General features: G+C 53.1%; 1 protein-coding gene across 1 annotated transcript in view; it reads right to left on the bottom strand.

Moving 5' to 3' along the window:
• SLC27A5 (solute carrier family 27 member 5) overlaps positions 1–14,875 on the bottom strand; it is a 31,655-nt gene extending 16,780 nt beyond the window's left edge. Inside the window, exons 1-4 of the mRNA XM_075915115.1 lie at positions 14,355–14,875; positions 4,329–4,538; positions 2,145–2,303; positions 776–900 (exon numbers count right to left, since the gene is read on the bottom strand). Coding sequence (XP_075771230.1) covers positions 776–900; positions 2,145–2,303; positions 4,329–4,538; positions 14,355–14,829 — 969 coding nt within the window. The 5' untranslated portion in view covers positions 14,830–14,875. The remainder of the gene's footprint in view (positions 1–775; positions 901–2,144; positions 2,304–4,328; positions 4,539–14,354) is intronic.
• Positions 14,876–15,597: the final 722 nt, after the last annotated feature.

Here is a 15,597-nt window from a genome sequence, read left to right as displayed (position 1 = left end):
TTGCTATGGGTCCCAAGCCCCCCAAGGGTGGATAAGGCATAAAAAGGTGAACAGCATTTTTTTGCTGGTTTCTGTCCGGTTGGTGCCAGCCAGTCCGGGTGCTGGCGTCCCCGGGCTAATCCCGTTGTACATCGTCACTTGACACTTGTAACGTCTCCCTATTGTGGGGGGCGGGGTGACACCTACCCACCCCAGGGCTACTCAATTTTGGAAGCCCCGGGGGCCACAATGATACTCACAGCAGGTGCCGAGGGCCACAACTGAAGTGGGGCATGCAAATATATGCGCAATTAGATGCAAATAGCTTCTTTCACGCTGATGGGCATGAATACAAAGGTTAAGCTAAGTCTACACAACACACAGGCCCCCCCTTTAAGTCAGTTCTGTGGATATGAATAAAATGCAACCGTTACCCCATTTCCACCCAGATGACAGCACTTTGAATGAGCAATGACAGGCCAGGAATCGAACTGCTAAAACGCTCATCAACAGGAGACCGTTATACTGACAGTTTTATTGTTTTGACTGCCACCCGCAGGCCGCAAACAAAGGGGCGGTGGGTTGAGTAGCCCTGGCCTATGCACTGAAGACACACGGGGGGCAGTTGTGTAAATACACAACTTGCCGTCTGGATTTGCTCTGTGGTTAACTGGGTGCTGTGACAGTATCTTGCAGTAATAACAACACCACTACAGAGCAGGACTTCCCTCCTGGTTCCCCCAGCTCCCCCGCTGGGATCAGCCCCTTCCCCGCAGACAATCTCGCGCTGGGGTACCTTGGGCGCGTTGCAGAGGTAGCGCATCACCTCCCCTACGTACTGGATGACAGTGACGTTGTAGCGCCGGCAGTCATCCCAGAACTGGGAGACAGAGAACTTCGAACGCAGGACACAGGTGGCTCCTAGGGGAGAGGAAAGCAGAGGTGATGGGGAGGGGATGTGAACCTGGGAGCCTCACCAAATCCAGCCCTTCCAGGCTACCCTAGCGCAATAATGGCACCCACGAGGCAGCGGGTGCCATGGCTCCTCTGCTTGTTCCGCTTATTGGAATCATCCAGCTATTTCCTTCTGCTCTGCCCAACGATTTCTGAAATGCAGCTTCCGTGTCTCATCTTGTGGGCCTCTCCTGAGACCCTCTCTTTGCTCTGTGTTTGCACAGCGCACAGCACAACAGAGCTGCCAATGGTGCCACCATAAAACACACAATAATATGGCCAGAGCCCCTAGGGGGCGCCGTAGTGTGTACGTTTTTTCCTTAGTGTGCGAGCAAATGGTCAGTCTTTGGAGACATGTTTGAATATGGGTTCGTTCTGTGAGGCGGTTGTTTTTTAGGGGGAGCTGTAAGTTTCTCTCTGACCAGAGCTGATTTTTGAGGCAAAGTTAGTTGGTCCTAGTGCACCGATCTTTGGTGGCGCGCTGAGGTTTCTGAAAGAAAGGATTTGTCAGTTTTGGGTGGCTGCCTCAGAATCTTATCCCTCTGATGGTTAGAGATAATCTCTTCTTATTTCTAGTCAGAATGTGGTCATGGCCAGGTTATATCCATATCTAGGCAGCAGCAGCAGCAGTAGTAGTAATAATCATAATGATAATGATAATCATAATCATAATGCTTGCTTAAAGATTATACTACATGTGAAAATGCACTTTGTTGCATTTTTATCTATCCAGTTAATCCCCATCCATCCGTCCATCTATCTATCTATCTATGCCCACCTACCCTATCTATCTATCTATCCCCACCCCATCCATCCATCCATCCATCCATCCATCCGTCTATCTATCTATCTATCTATCTATCTATCTATCTATCTATCTATCTATCTATCTATCTATCTATCTATCTATCTATCTATCTATCTATCTATTCCCATCCACCCCATCTAATTATCTAGCTAGCTATCTCCATACAGATCATCCATCTCTCTCTCTATCTCTCCCTATACACCCCCACTCTCTATCTAATAAACCTATTTATGTATGTTTCTATCTCTCCCCATCCATCGTATCTATACATCCCATACAGCTCATCCTCTATCTATCTGTCTGTCTGTCTCCATACCCAACCACCTCTCCATTCATCCCTCTCTCCCACGGATGTACCCTGGCACCCTCTGTGTCTTTGGACCCAAGTGGACACTGTACATACCAACCTCCAAGCTTCCCCCGAGTCCGAGGAGCAGTGCAGCCGAGTGGTACAGCGGTAGAGGGGTGTAGATCACGTCCGTGGGTTTGACGCCGCACACGTTTAATATGCTCGCCATCATGCACAGCCTCGTGTGGGTGATGATGGCAGCTTTCGGTAGCCCTTATGGGACAGAAAGGTTGTGTTTAGTGATGCCGCCCTGTGGATCCTGAAAATCCTCCTATGGGTTTTTTTTTGTGTGGGTGCTTGAGTCTAGAATCAGAAACAGCCCTTCTGGGTGGCCAAACAAAGGGCCGGCCCGACCACAGATATTTACAGCCTCTCTCCGAGTTACAAACGAGTTACGGACCAAACACTTTGCTGTAACTCGAGCTGTTCATAACTCGGACCCCATTGAGTTACATGCGACCGCGCTGTTCGTAAGCGCAGGTCACGTTCGTAACTCGGGGACCACTTTTATGACCACTCCATGGGAGCTTTGGTCGTAAGTGCGAATGGTCGTAACTTGACCGTTCGCAACTCGGGGAGCGGCTGTATTGGCAATAGAGGCCGAGAGTCAAAAACTTCAAAGCCGTACAGTGGCTTAAGGACAAACTATCAGCCTCGCAATTCAGCGCGTACAAAGGAAGCAGCCTGAAATCCAACTCGAACGCGTTTTCAAGCAGCATTTTTCAGACTTGGCCAACTCGTACGTTTTGCCCACGATTAGCGAAAACACTTTTTTTTGGCAGTTTGTGCCCTTGTGGTGACATGGACCTTTCTCGACATTTCCCAATAAATAACTAAAGCACAGAAATGTACAAAGAGAAGGAACCTCGACAAGTCGCAGAGACAGGGCTAAGTACGACCCAGGCCCATGATCTGGTTATCCTCGAGGGTTGCCAGGTATCTAGTATTGGACCAGACAGTCTAGTATTTGCGGCTTCTGGCTGGTAAAAAAACCCTGAAAATACCAGACATATAAAATGTCTGTTTTCTGTTTTTCTCAGACGGAAGGACACTTGGAACATTCTTCCTCGGCCACTTCTGGTGGGGATGGGAGGAGTGCAGGGATTTAAAGGCACAGTGACTCTTTTTTTTTTTTTTTTCTCAACAACTTTGGTCCCCTGTTTTTTTTTTCCCAACCAATTTTTTCCCCGCCATGTTTCGTATTTGTTGTGAAACTACCTGGCAACCCTAGTCTCTAAAGTGCCACAGGGCCGCTGGGTGGTTTTGAAGTTACAGAATAACAGGGTATGATGGCATGGGAGGGTTTTATGCAGAGGGGGCACTCAGTGTCCCTGGGTGTTACTGGTGTAAGGAAGGGAGGGGGAAGGGGGTTTGTTGTTATAGGGACCAGTACAGAACTGGAGCCCACAGCTGGGTCTGGCCAGTGGGAGCCAATGGGCTGCAGAGAAAGGCCCCTGGTGACCTGTCCAGCTGGTGGGGGGGGGGGCGGAGACAAAGGTCGAAGGAGAGGAGATAGAGGCCCAGGCGACCTTGCTTACCTAGTCAGGGGACAAAGGACAGGGAGGGGCTGCTGGAGGCTCAGGGGGCACCTGAACAGGGCAGTGAGAGAGCAGGCAGAGCCCACCCGGCTGCAGGGAGACTCAGACGTGCTGGGCTGTGGGAGGGTTCCTGTGCTGGGTTCACAGCTCAATCAACCCTCCTGTGTGACGCTGGCTGGGCGTCGCTCTGGGCTGGAGAACAGGCTGCCCCGTCCCCTCTGGGAGTGGAGGCCCCAGGGGTCCAGAGCGAGGGGCCCCACGGCAGCGCCAGGCTGGGGGCTCACAGAGGCGCCGGCCCAGGAGGCGGAGGGGCGGACCCCTGGAAGCGAGCGGACTCCCCGACAAGGGGCTGTGGCACTGTGTGTGTGTGTGTGTGGGGGGGGGAAACGCATGGGCGCGACCTGCAAGCCCGTGACCCACGGCTGCCCCTCGGAGGTTTTAGTGCCGAGACTATCGCTGGCCGATGTTTGTTTAACTTGCTCTTAAAAACCTCCCTCACCTCCCTAGGTCATGTATTCCAGTGCTTAACCCCCCGGGGAGGCAGGTTTCCCGCAATCTTCCGGGCTGCAATTTACGCCCGTTGCTTCTGGTCCTATCCTCCGTGAACAGAGACGACAAAAGGATCGGACTCCCCCGTATCGCAACGCGCTCTCCCGGCCTACGGACGAGCCAGAACGCCCGTCCTGTGCCCCCTGCTCACCGGTGGTGCCCGAGGTGTAAATGTAGAGGGCCGTGGATTTGCCGGTCACGTTGCCTCGGAAAGCAACAGGCACCGGCGCGGTGGAGGCGGCATCTATCCGGCTCTGGAGGGGCTCCACACCCTCCGTGGGGGACTCCTTACTCAGGTAGAAAACCCGGAAGCCTTCCTGGCGGAGGGTGGGCAGAACATTCTCGATGGCCGCTTGCAGATCTGAAGGGAGAGGAGGAAAGCGTTTTTCCCCAGGCAGGAAGAGGGGGAAGCTGCATCACGTGCTCCGCGAGGCACATCCACGGGGAGACACGGACACGAGGCGCGCGCAGACAGGCAGGGCCAGGCCGACACAGCACGCGGGGGCAGAATCACACACGTCCCCCTCCCTCGAACCCACGTATTTGCCGCCGTGCGAGAGTGGTGGCGGGTTCCCCATCCCCCCGGCCTTTGGAGCCCCCCACCACCAGACCCCCCAGTGCCAGCCTCGTTTCGGGCCACGGAGCCCTGCGGCCCCAATCCCTGGGTGCACCTCGCCGTGCATACAGTGGGGTGGTCTGTGACTGAAACAGGCGGGGAGTCAGAAATGCGCCCCACTAGCCCCTCAGGGAGGAGACAGAAACAGCAAATGCAGGCATCTGATGTGCCATACCTCACGTAGATCAGGAGCAGCAGAAACACCCTAAAAGTGAAGGCCACCAGCGCCCGAACCCCGGACCCACCCCTGTGCTGACCCCCAGCAAGGCCTGCCCCCCACCCTGCCCCTTCTCTCTGAGCCCCGCCCCTCTCTCCGAAGCTCCACCCTCACCCCACCCCTTTCCCTGAGGCTCCGCCTCTGCGCTGCCTTTCCCCCCCCAAGAGCCCTGCCCCTTGCTCGCATCTCTCCACCCTTTCCCCCGTCAGGCAGCCCCGGAACCGGATGCCCCAGCCACTGCAGAAGCGACGGAGGTCACGGAAAGCCACAGAATCCGCGCTCTCCCAGGGTATGTCTACACTACAGAGTTTTGTCGGGAAAACAGCCGTTTTTCTGACAAACCTTGAGGAACGTCCATGCTATAGTCACGTTCTTCCTGAGAAAACAGGGGGGGGGGGTTTCTGATATTGGAAATCCTCCTTCTACGAGGAAGAAACCTTTTTCTGGAAAAGGCGTGTGTGGACGGGGAAGAGGGAGTTCTTTCAAAAGAAGAGGAAAGAGGAAAAAGCACAGGTGCCCTGGTGGCTACTCTGTCCGTAGCAATCACAGCTTACATGTGAAAGAGCCTCCATTCAGATGGCTTTTTCGATGTGCTTTGGCAGTGCGGACACGCTCTTTCGGAAGACGTTTTTTCGGAAGATCTCTTCCGGAAAAAGCTTCTTCCGAACGAAGCCTGCAGTCTAGACGTAGCCTCCTGACACCCAGCCTTCACTGCGAGGGCTGCTCAAACCCCATGACACACAAGGGGATTTTTCCCAGGCCCCCAGGGAAAAGTATAAATAAGGGACAGCACCATCACCGAGGAAGTAAGATTGCCTGGGGAAACAAAGGGCTCCCCCAGTCTCTGCTCCCAGAATTGAGAGAGAACCCAGGACACCCCTCTCTCTCTGCAGAGTAACAAAGTAAGAACATACTTTAAACTGTTAACCCTCATCAGTGTTCCCTAAGTCAGTGGCTGCCAATCTTTTGTATGCCAGGGACCAACAAGCCTTTGGTGGGCCCGGTAACATTTAATTTGCATATTTGCATACTCATTATGCAAATAATGAATATGCAAATATGCAAATGAAATGTTACTGGTCTGCCAAAAGCCTCGGCCCTCAGAGCCTCTGCAAATAGCTGGCTTTGGCTTCCCCATCCCCCCGGCCTTTGGAGCCCCCCACCACCAGACCCCCCAGTGCCAGCCTCCTGTTTCGGGCCACGCAGCCCTGCGGCCCCAATCCCTGGGTGCAGCCGCTGTCTGTCATGCACTCATGGCCCTGGCAGCAGCTACCCCACCACGTGGCCTCGGCCTCAGCGGCAGTTGGAGCAGCCGCTCTGCAATGCGACTCTGGCTCCGGGTCTGTCCACCACATGGCCCCACCCCTGGGAGCAGCCAGGGCCCTGGCTGCTGGGGCCGGAACCATGATACTAAAAATGCCATGAGGTGTCAGAACATGTTAGTATTAGAGCTGAGTGGGTCTAATATTTATTTTATTTTATTTTTATAGGAACTAGATACAGTGCTCATCATAGCTGATTGCTGACTTAGCTGCCAGTAAAAACTAGAGTTTTCCAGTGCCTTGGTTGCTCCTGGAAAGAGGTGATGCGGGGGAGGAAGGGGGCCGATGGGATCAATTCCCCCTTCCCCGTTTGCTGTTTGGTTTGCACTGAGCATGCTCAGTAACACAGCTGAAGCCATTGCCTTCACTCCACCTCCCCCATGCCCTCACTCTGCTCCCCACCATAGAAGCACGCACAGGCCGCCTCTCCCCCCAGAAAAGAATCTGAAATGTCCCCGTGCTGCTGAGTGCTTCTGAAAGAACAGCCCTGGAAGGGGAAGAGAAACCGGCTTTCGCTGACTCGGAGAGGGCAAATCAAAGCCAGCCCTTGATTTGTGTTCTGCCATGTCCTGATTCTAAGTAGGAAGATTATGGCCAGAGCATGTCCTAAACCCGTTAGTTTGGCAAGGGGGCCGCCGCTTAGTGCTTTATGCTCCTTCCTTGAGAGTTACCCCCTTAGCCTGACCCTGATCAAATCTCTCTTTGGATCCTGAGGATCATTAACTGCAGCTGGTTTCTCCCTGCTGATCTTGCGAACACACAGAAAAACTTTTCACAGGGCTTCTCCCCAGATATTTAGATGGCCCTAATTTACTGGGGGCCTTGTAGGACTTCCACAGACTTCAGATCAGGCAGAGACAGCTGCTTTGAAACCTCATCGCCTGTGCCAGGGTGCCGAGGATTAAAAAAGCATGGGACAGCTCTACGGCCCGCTTGGGTGTCTGATTCATTATACTCAGAGGGGTCGCCGTGTTAGTCTGTAACTTTAAAAACAAGTCGCCCTGTGGCATCTTTGCATCTAACAAAACTATAGAGAGTATCGTGAGCGTTCGTGGCTCAACCCCACTTCATCAGATGAGCTGGAGTGGAAATAACAGAACCAAGATATTTATAAGAGAGGGGAAAGGGGGAAAAAATGCCTGTCAATTGTAGGACCGGTGCTAATGAGGTTAATTAAAGTGGGCTGGAAGGGTCCCATTCTTAGCTTTCAGTGTAAAAATGCAGTTGTTAGTGGCAGGAGAGACGGGCTTTTTAATGCATTATCCAGTTCATGTCTTTGTTCAAGCCCAGGGAAACAGTGTAAGATTTGCAGATGAATGCCAATCTGCACTCTCTCTGTCATTAGCTGGTGAAATTCGGTTGGAGAAGAATTCTATAATATTAATTATGAGATGAATTACAGTCCACCTGAGGTTAGGGATGCCTGGGAGGGTGTCTTGGAAATTGCTGGTTCAAGGCAATGAACACTCTAATTTTTTTCCCATTTGCATGCAGAATAAGTTTTGTTATGTGCTCCGAGACAAATATGGATGTGCACCACCAATAGAAACATATGACACTGGCTGGTTCAAGGCAATGAACACTCTAATTTTTTTCCCATTTGCATGCAGAATAAGTTTTGTTATGTGCTCCGAGACAAATATGGATGTGCACCACCAATAGAAACATATGACACTGGCTGTGGGTGCTTTGCTGAAGTTGAGCAGCATTTGAATCTCTCCAGGACGGCCATCCAAGTGCTCAGCTTATAGGGAATGTTGGCTGGAGGTCAAACTAAATCATTCTTGGCCCCAGGTTGCACAAGAGGTATGGGGCGATCGAACGGCTCCTTCTGGGCTTACAATCTTTGGATTTCAGAAGCCGGCGAAGGACCAGGTGATTGGAAACCAGGCTGGCAATGCAGCAGCATTTAAAGCTATCAGGCCAGTAGTCCTGGAGTTTGACAAAAACTTCTGTAGAAATCGGCTCTGCCTTCCCACAACACTGCCCTGCAGGATGCTTACCCACAGTCCTTTGCTCTGTCTACTAGCAACACGGCTTGGAAATGTCGACAATGGGAGGCAGAAAGACTTTTGTGGCCAAAACTTCCCAGCGGAGAAGTGTTTACTTGTGTAAACCTCTCCGTTTTTTTGAGACGGCCTCTCCCCCCTTCCCGAAAGAAACTAGCTAACAAAACAGAAACCAAGTCCTGCAGTCACAGAATTGTAGGATGGGAAGGGATCTCTGTAGATCATCTAGTCCTGTCCCCGGCACTCATGGCAGGACGAAGTATCACCTCCTAAACCATCTCTGACAGGCGTTTGTATAACCTGTTTTTTAAAACTTCCAGAGATGGAGATTTCACAGTCTCCCGAGGCAATTTATTCCAGTGCGTAACCACCCTGAGTACGTCTACACTGCAGGCGTATTCCAGAATAAGCTATTCCGGAAGATATATTCCGAAATCGCTTCTTTCAAAATAGAGCCTCCGCATTTGGAAGCCTCAAAATTAGTTTGAGGCGTGAGGCAGACTCCCCTAATATGGATGTGCTATCTCAACAGAGGGTATGTCTAGACTGCGCTCTAAAATCGAAATAAGATAGGCAATTGGCGCTATGCAAATTGCATGTCTTATTTCGATTTGATTTCGAAATAGGCTACTTCAAAATTTGCCGCGTCTACACGGCACCACATTTTGAAATAAAGCACTGTTTCGAGACATCTCTTATTCCTTGTGGAACGAGGTTTACAGGGATGCTGAAATAGCACACCCGTTATTTCGAAAATTTATTTCAAAACAGCAAATGCGTTCCTTGGACGCAGGGTAGCTCTTTCGGGATACCGAATAGCCTTGCAGTCTAGACATACCCTTAGAGCCCCAGAAATTACTTCGAATGACCCTGGGGAGGGAGCTATTTCGAAATAGCAGCAGTGGAACGTCCACACTGCTGCTATTTTGAAATAGCTATTTTGGAAATAGCTCGTGGAATAAGGTTTACGGAAGTCGGAATAAGCTGTCCCGTTTTTCGATGTTATTTCAAAAAAACGGAATGGCTGTGTAGTCGCTTGCTTTGTTATTTCAAAATAACGCTAGCTATCTTGAAATAACGGTGCAGTGTATACTCTGACTGTTAGGAAGTTTTTCCTAGGGTGCGTCTACACGGCACCTTCCCACTCGGAATAAGATATGCAATTCGCACTCCGCAAATTGCATATCGTATTTCGATTCTACTTCAAAATAGCTTATTTTGAAATTTGGCGCGTCTACAGGGCACCAAATTTCTAAAGAAAGCACTATTTTGGCCATCCCTCGTGCAGCAAGATCTCCCGAGATGGTGAAATAGCGTGCCCATTATTTCAAAAAGTATTTCAAACTAACAGGCAGCTTGTGTAGATGTGGGGTAGCTATTTCGGGATACTGGAAGTATCCCGGAATAGCTGTGCAGTGTAAAAGTACCCCTAATGTCCAGCCCTAAACATCCTATTCTGCCATTTAAGCCTATTGCCTCTTCTCCTATCCTCAAAGAACATTTGAAAGTATCTTTTACCCATGCAAAACAGTTATCATGTGCCCCTTGTGACGGCGCGTTGGGGGTTCCCCGTCTCCTGCACCCCGAAATGGCACAAGCAGACTGCACCAGCCAGTGGAATTGAGGGTGGTTTATTGCTCCTCCAGCACAGCGCAGCACAGATGTAATCTGGTTACAGGAACTGGGGCTAAGAGGCCTCAGTGCCCCCCCTTGAGATAGGGGAGTCCCAGCCCCCTCCCCAGCTCCTTATTCCCTGCCTTCCAGACAGGAACTAACTAACCCTCTTCCAGCCCTGCCCCCCAGCCAGGGCAGCATTCCACCTTCCTTTGTTCCTCTCCATGGGGGGTGTCTGGCCACTGGTTCAACAAGTTTGGCATTACCTCTGCCTAGTGAGGCTTTCCCTGCTGGGTCTTGCTCCAGACAGCAGGGGTCACCACATCCCAGCAAGTACCCCCACTACGTCAAACCCCTTCAGTCACCTTCTTCTCCAGACTAAACAAACCGTGTTTCTTCAATCTTTCCTCACAGCTCATGTTTTCTAGACCTTTCATCATTTTTGTTGCTCTTCTCTGGACCCTCTCCAATTTCTCCACATCTTTCCTGGAACGCGGGGCCCAGAACAGAACACAGCCCACCGGCGGAGGCCTACATAGTACAGAATGGAGTAGAAAAGTTTGGGTAACGTTTTTGAGACTGGAAAGAAAGCAACTGCATCTTTGCCAGTGAGGGCAACTCAATATTGTGGAGAACGCTCTGGAAGTTTGTTAATCAGGATGGATGTTTTTGAAAAGCTCTTTTCTGCTCTAGTTCACACAGGAATTAGTTCAGGAACATCCTGAGCGGTGATCCCTATAAACTGAGAGTTTAGGTGGCCAGTCAGGAGAGAGTCAGATTAGGGATATAAAATCCCTTTTCATGTAAGCGTAATGTTTAACTGATTAACTGATCAAAGGAGCCTCAGGCGGGGGCGGGGGGGCTGGAGCTGGACTGGGCCCCCGGCATAGACAGGAGCCGCACATGGATGGAAAAAATTAGAGGGAACATTGATTATGGGCAGGGACTGCCCTGGGGGGTTATGAGCAGGGTCTCTCTGTGGCTATGAGGGGGGATGCTCTGAATGGGCCACAGTGCCCCCTTCACTCCCCAGTGGGATCCATGGGGCTGCAGCAGCCCCCTGCCCACATCAGGTAGGGAGCTATTCCAGCCCCCGCCGGGTAACCGGAACAGGCAAGCCATTAACGAGGCTTACCCTTTCATCATTCGCATCTCTAAATCAAATGCCTTCCATCTGATTAACAGTGAGCCCACAGCTGGCAGCATGCGTGCCTATTGGTGGTGCACATCCACACATGCCTTGGTGCATAGAACAAAATGTATTCCGCACGTGGATGGAAAAAATGAGAGGAAACGTTGGTTATGGGTAAAGGCTGCCGTGGGGAGTTATGGGTAGGATCTCTCTGGGATTACAGAGGGGCTGCCCCCTGGGGGTCTTGGGACACAACTTGTACAGAGGAAAGATCTGATAATTACAACTGTTCCTTCTGGCAGGGAGCTGTAACGAAACAGCCACCATCTTCAAACATTGCTGCAGAGTAAGATTGCAAGCGTTCAAGGCTGCAGGGCCTTGTTAGGATGAGTAACTGGAAGCAGGAGAGGCAGGGTTTAATGGCTGTGCAGCCTTGGTCAGGTCACTGACCCACACCATGCCTCAGTTTCCCCATGTCAATGCCCTCCCGGTGGTGTGGGTTTAATTTTAACATCTGAGGAGTTTTACTGCTGCTATTAGGTACAAAGTGGAGGTTGGCGCGGACGGGGATAGGTTGTCATCATAACCTCCCACCGCCAGCATTACATCCCGAGGGGACTTTAGCACAAGCTAGGTAATCCCGCCCAAACACCAGCACACACCCACAAATCCACACACAAGAGACGCACACAAAGCAGCGTGTGCACAGCAGGCACACAAACCACACATGCACACAGAGACAGGCACGCAATCCACTGTATTCGCAAGAACGCACAAACACACACACAGCAGAGACACAGACAAGCAAACCCACAGAGAGTCCCACAAAAATATCCATGCACACAAACACACACATCTGTGCGTGCAAGCACACACGTGAGTACACACATTCAAACACACACGCACAAATGCACCCTTTTCCACATAACCACAAAAAGATGCCTAGATACACACAGAATAACCACAGAGATCCCTGGAAAGTCACTTTGCATCTGAAGACAGAGAGATAGGACGGGACTAGCCAAAGATCACATAGAAACCCCACTAAGAAAGAACATACACACATGAAAATGCACGTATGTACCCAAATACACACTAGCATGGGCATCTCGCCTAGCACACATGCACATAAACACCCACAATAACGCACACACAAACACACATTAACATGTGCATCTAGCCCAGCACACATGCACATAAACAACACCTACAAGAACACACACATGCATACCCATACACACTAGCATGTACATCTACATGTATACTTATGGACATGCACATCAACAATACCCACAATAACACACACACTAGCATGCGCATCTAGCCCAGCAGACACGCACATAAACAACCCCCATAATAACACATACAAATGCACATACGCATGCACACACATTAACAGGTACAGCTACATAAACACCCACAATAACACATGTACAAATGCATGCACACACTAACATGTTCCTCTAGCCCAGCACACACAAACAGCGACACACACATATATACACAAACACACACTAACACCACACCTGCACACAAACACCCACAATGTGCCTATAAGGCGCACAGGCTGGTAGACAAACACACATGCACACACACTCCCCAGCCAGTGCCTGCACATGCCGCTGCGGACAGTCACACACAAACACGTGTGCGCACACACAAGGGACAGCACTGTGGCAAGTGCTTTGAACTGCCAACCCTCGCCCTTGGCCTCTTCACCCAGAGGGCCTTGCCCCAGGCTGTGAGTCCCTCTGCACCTAATCTCGCCGCACTCTGCCCTGGACTCAGCTTACCCCCTGGGCTGGCAGGGCCTGACTGACAGGGCCTCCCACGGGGCGGGGGCTGCAGAGACGCCAGGAAGAGGCACAGGCCTGGGGAAAGTACCGTAGGGGGAGGCTGCAAAAACTGGGGGCCTGGCATTGACCCTAGAGCAGAGGGAGTGGGGGGGCCAGGACTCCTGGGTTCTTTCCCCAGTCCTGGGAGGGAAGTGGTGGCTAGTGGTTAGAGCAGGCGGGTAGGGAGCCACGACTCCTGGGTTCTTTCCCCAGCCCTGGGAGGGAAGTGGGGGCTAGTGGTTAGAGCAGGCGGGTAGGGAGCCACGACTCCTGGGTTCTTTCCCCAGCCATGGGAGGGAAGTGGGGGCTAGTGGTTAGAGTAGGCAGGTAGGGAGCCACAGCTCCTGGGTTCTTTCCCCCGTCCTGGGAGGAAAGTGGGGGCTAGTGGTTAGAGCAGGCAGGTAGGGAGTCACGACTCCTGGGTTCTTTCCCCAGCCCTGGGAGGAAAGTGGGGGCTAGTGGTTAGAGCAGGAGGGCTCCTGGTTCTTGTCCCAGCTCTGGGAAGGCCGGGGGCGTTGGGTGGGTTAGAGCAGGTGGCACAGAAGAGCTGCCCTGCAAGAATCAGGCTCAGAATCGTGGGACACCCACATCCCTGCCAGGTTTCCCGGAGAGTGCACTTAGCTGGTGCTGGCAGCCAACCATGTGTCTGTGACCTACACACACCCACAGCTGAGTGCCTGCCTCCCCAACGGCAGGGCGCTGATTTACAGAGCACCCCAGGGAGCTGGGAAGGGAGCTGGGAAGGAGGTGCAGCCTGGGCCCTACTCTGCAACCCCCGTGAAAACCATCTGGGAGTTCTGGTGCCCAGTCCCACTTCTCTGACCACTAGACCCCACTCCCCTCCCAGAGCCAGGAGTCCTGGTTGCCAGCCATGTGCCCTGTCATCTGAGCGCTTGGGCGGCCACCCAAGAGCGATTCAGGTGCAGCTGATTACTAGAGGGTCTACAGTCGGTAGCATGTGTTTCTATTGATGGTGCACATCCGCACATACCTCGGTGCACAGAACAAAATGCATTCTGCATCAGGATGGAAATAATTAGAGAGAGCCTTCATTCTGAGCCCTAACCACTAGCCCCCACAGAACTGGGGTTAGAACCCAGGAGTTCAGGGAGCGAACACAGGAAGCAAGCTGCCTAGTCTCCTGCTGTAACCACTAGTGCCCACAGCCTTCCGAGAGCCATACTAGAATCCAGGAGTCCTGGCTCCCTGCCCCTTGCTCTAACCACTAGCTCCTGCTCCTCTCCCCGAACCAGGGAGAGAATCCTGGCTCCCATCCCTCTGCTCTAGCTACTGCACCAAGCTGAGATACCAGACCCACCCCCCCAAAGGCAGTGAAATTGGGGGAAACCCGGTACCAGAGTCCCTGCCAGTGTGGGCTGCCCCCCGGCTGCAGGACCCAGCCCGGGCACAGCACCCCTCCCCCCCCACTCACCCAGGCTGGTCAGCAGCACGGTGGCCCCGCAGGAGCGGAGCGAGTGCAACAGGGAGGCGGCACGGAGGTGGCTGTTGAGGCAGGCCATGGCGCAGCCGATCTTGGCCAGCCCCAGCCAGACCCACAGGTAGGCGGGCACGTTGGGCAGGAATACGGCCACCGCCTCCCCTTCCCGCAGCCCCAGGTCCCGCAGGGCCCGAGCCGCCTGGCTGCTGCGCCGGTCGATGTCCCGGTAGGTGTAGACCCGCTCCCCGAAGAGCAGCAGGGCTTTCTCCGGATGGCTCCGTGCCTTCTCCAGGAAGCTGTCGAGCAGGGTGAGGGGGGGGCGGCGCTGGAGCCGCCAGAGCCCCCTCAAGCCCTGGTAGATGACGAGGGTGGAGGTGACCAAGTCCTGCCACCAGTAGGGCCACAGGCAGGTCCCCAGCAGGGGCAGCAGGAGAAGCAGCCCTGCCAGGGCAGTGCACAGCACAAGCATGGTTGGGCTGGGCTCTGGCAGCCGGGCGCGCTGCGGCGTGGGTGTAGGAGCCGGGGGCAGGGGGTGGGAGTGCCCGGCCTCCCCTCCCCAGGAGCCTGATTCGAGGAGGCCCGGCGGGGAGCGGGAGAGGGGGCAGTGCTACCAAAGTCCCTTGGGCTGATGGCTCCTGGCCCGGGGCGTCCGGGAGCAGTGTGGGGCCGGGGCACGCTGCAGGGCGCTCTCCCGCCAGCGGGGGCAGCCGGGACACGGGCCCAGGGGGCAAGGGGAAGAGGGCTCCCAGCGGGCCAGCGAGTGCGGACCCAGGGGCCTCGCAGCGTCCAGTAGGAGTGGGCAGCAGGGAGAGGGTCAAGCTTCATTTCGCACACAACCCCCCCCAACACAACTACACAACCTCCCGCAAATCCTCCTTTGCACACACCCCAATACAACTACACAACCTCCCGCAAATCCTCCTTTGCACACACCCCCAACACAACTACACAACCTCCCGCAAATCCTCCTTTGCACACACCCCCAACACAACTACACAACCTCCCGCAAATCCTCCTTTGCACACACCCCCAACACAACTACACAACCTCCCGCAAATCCTCCTTTGCACACACCCCCAATACAACTACACAACCTCCCGCAAATCCTCCTTTGCACACACACACAACACAACTACACAACCTCCCGCAAATCCTCCTTTGCACACACCCCCAATACAACTACACAACCTCCCACAAATCCTCCTTTGCACACACCCCCAATACAACTACACAACCT

Source organism: Pelodiscus sinensis, unplaced genomic scaffold (assembly GCF_049634645.1).
Source record: "Pelodiscus sinensis isolate JC-2024 unplaced genomic scaffold, ASM4963464v1 ctg34, whole genome shotgun sequence".
NCBI lineage: Eukaryota > Metazoa > Chordata > Testudines > Trionychidae > Pelodiscus > Pelodiscus sinensis.
The sequence above is the reverse complement of the archived record's forward strand: the minus strand, read 5'-3'. Positions and strand labels throughout refer to the sequence as shown.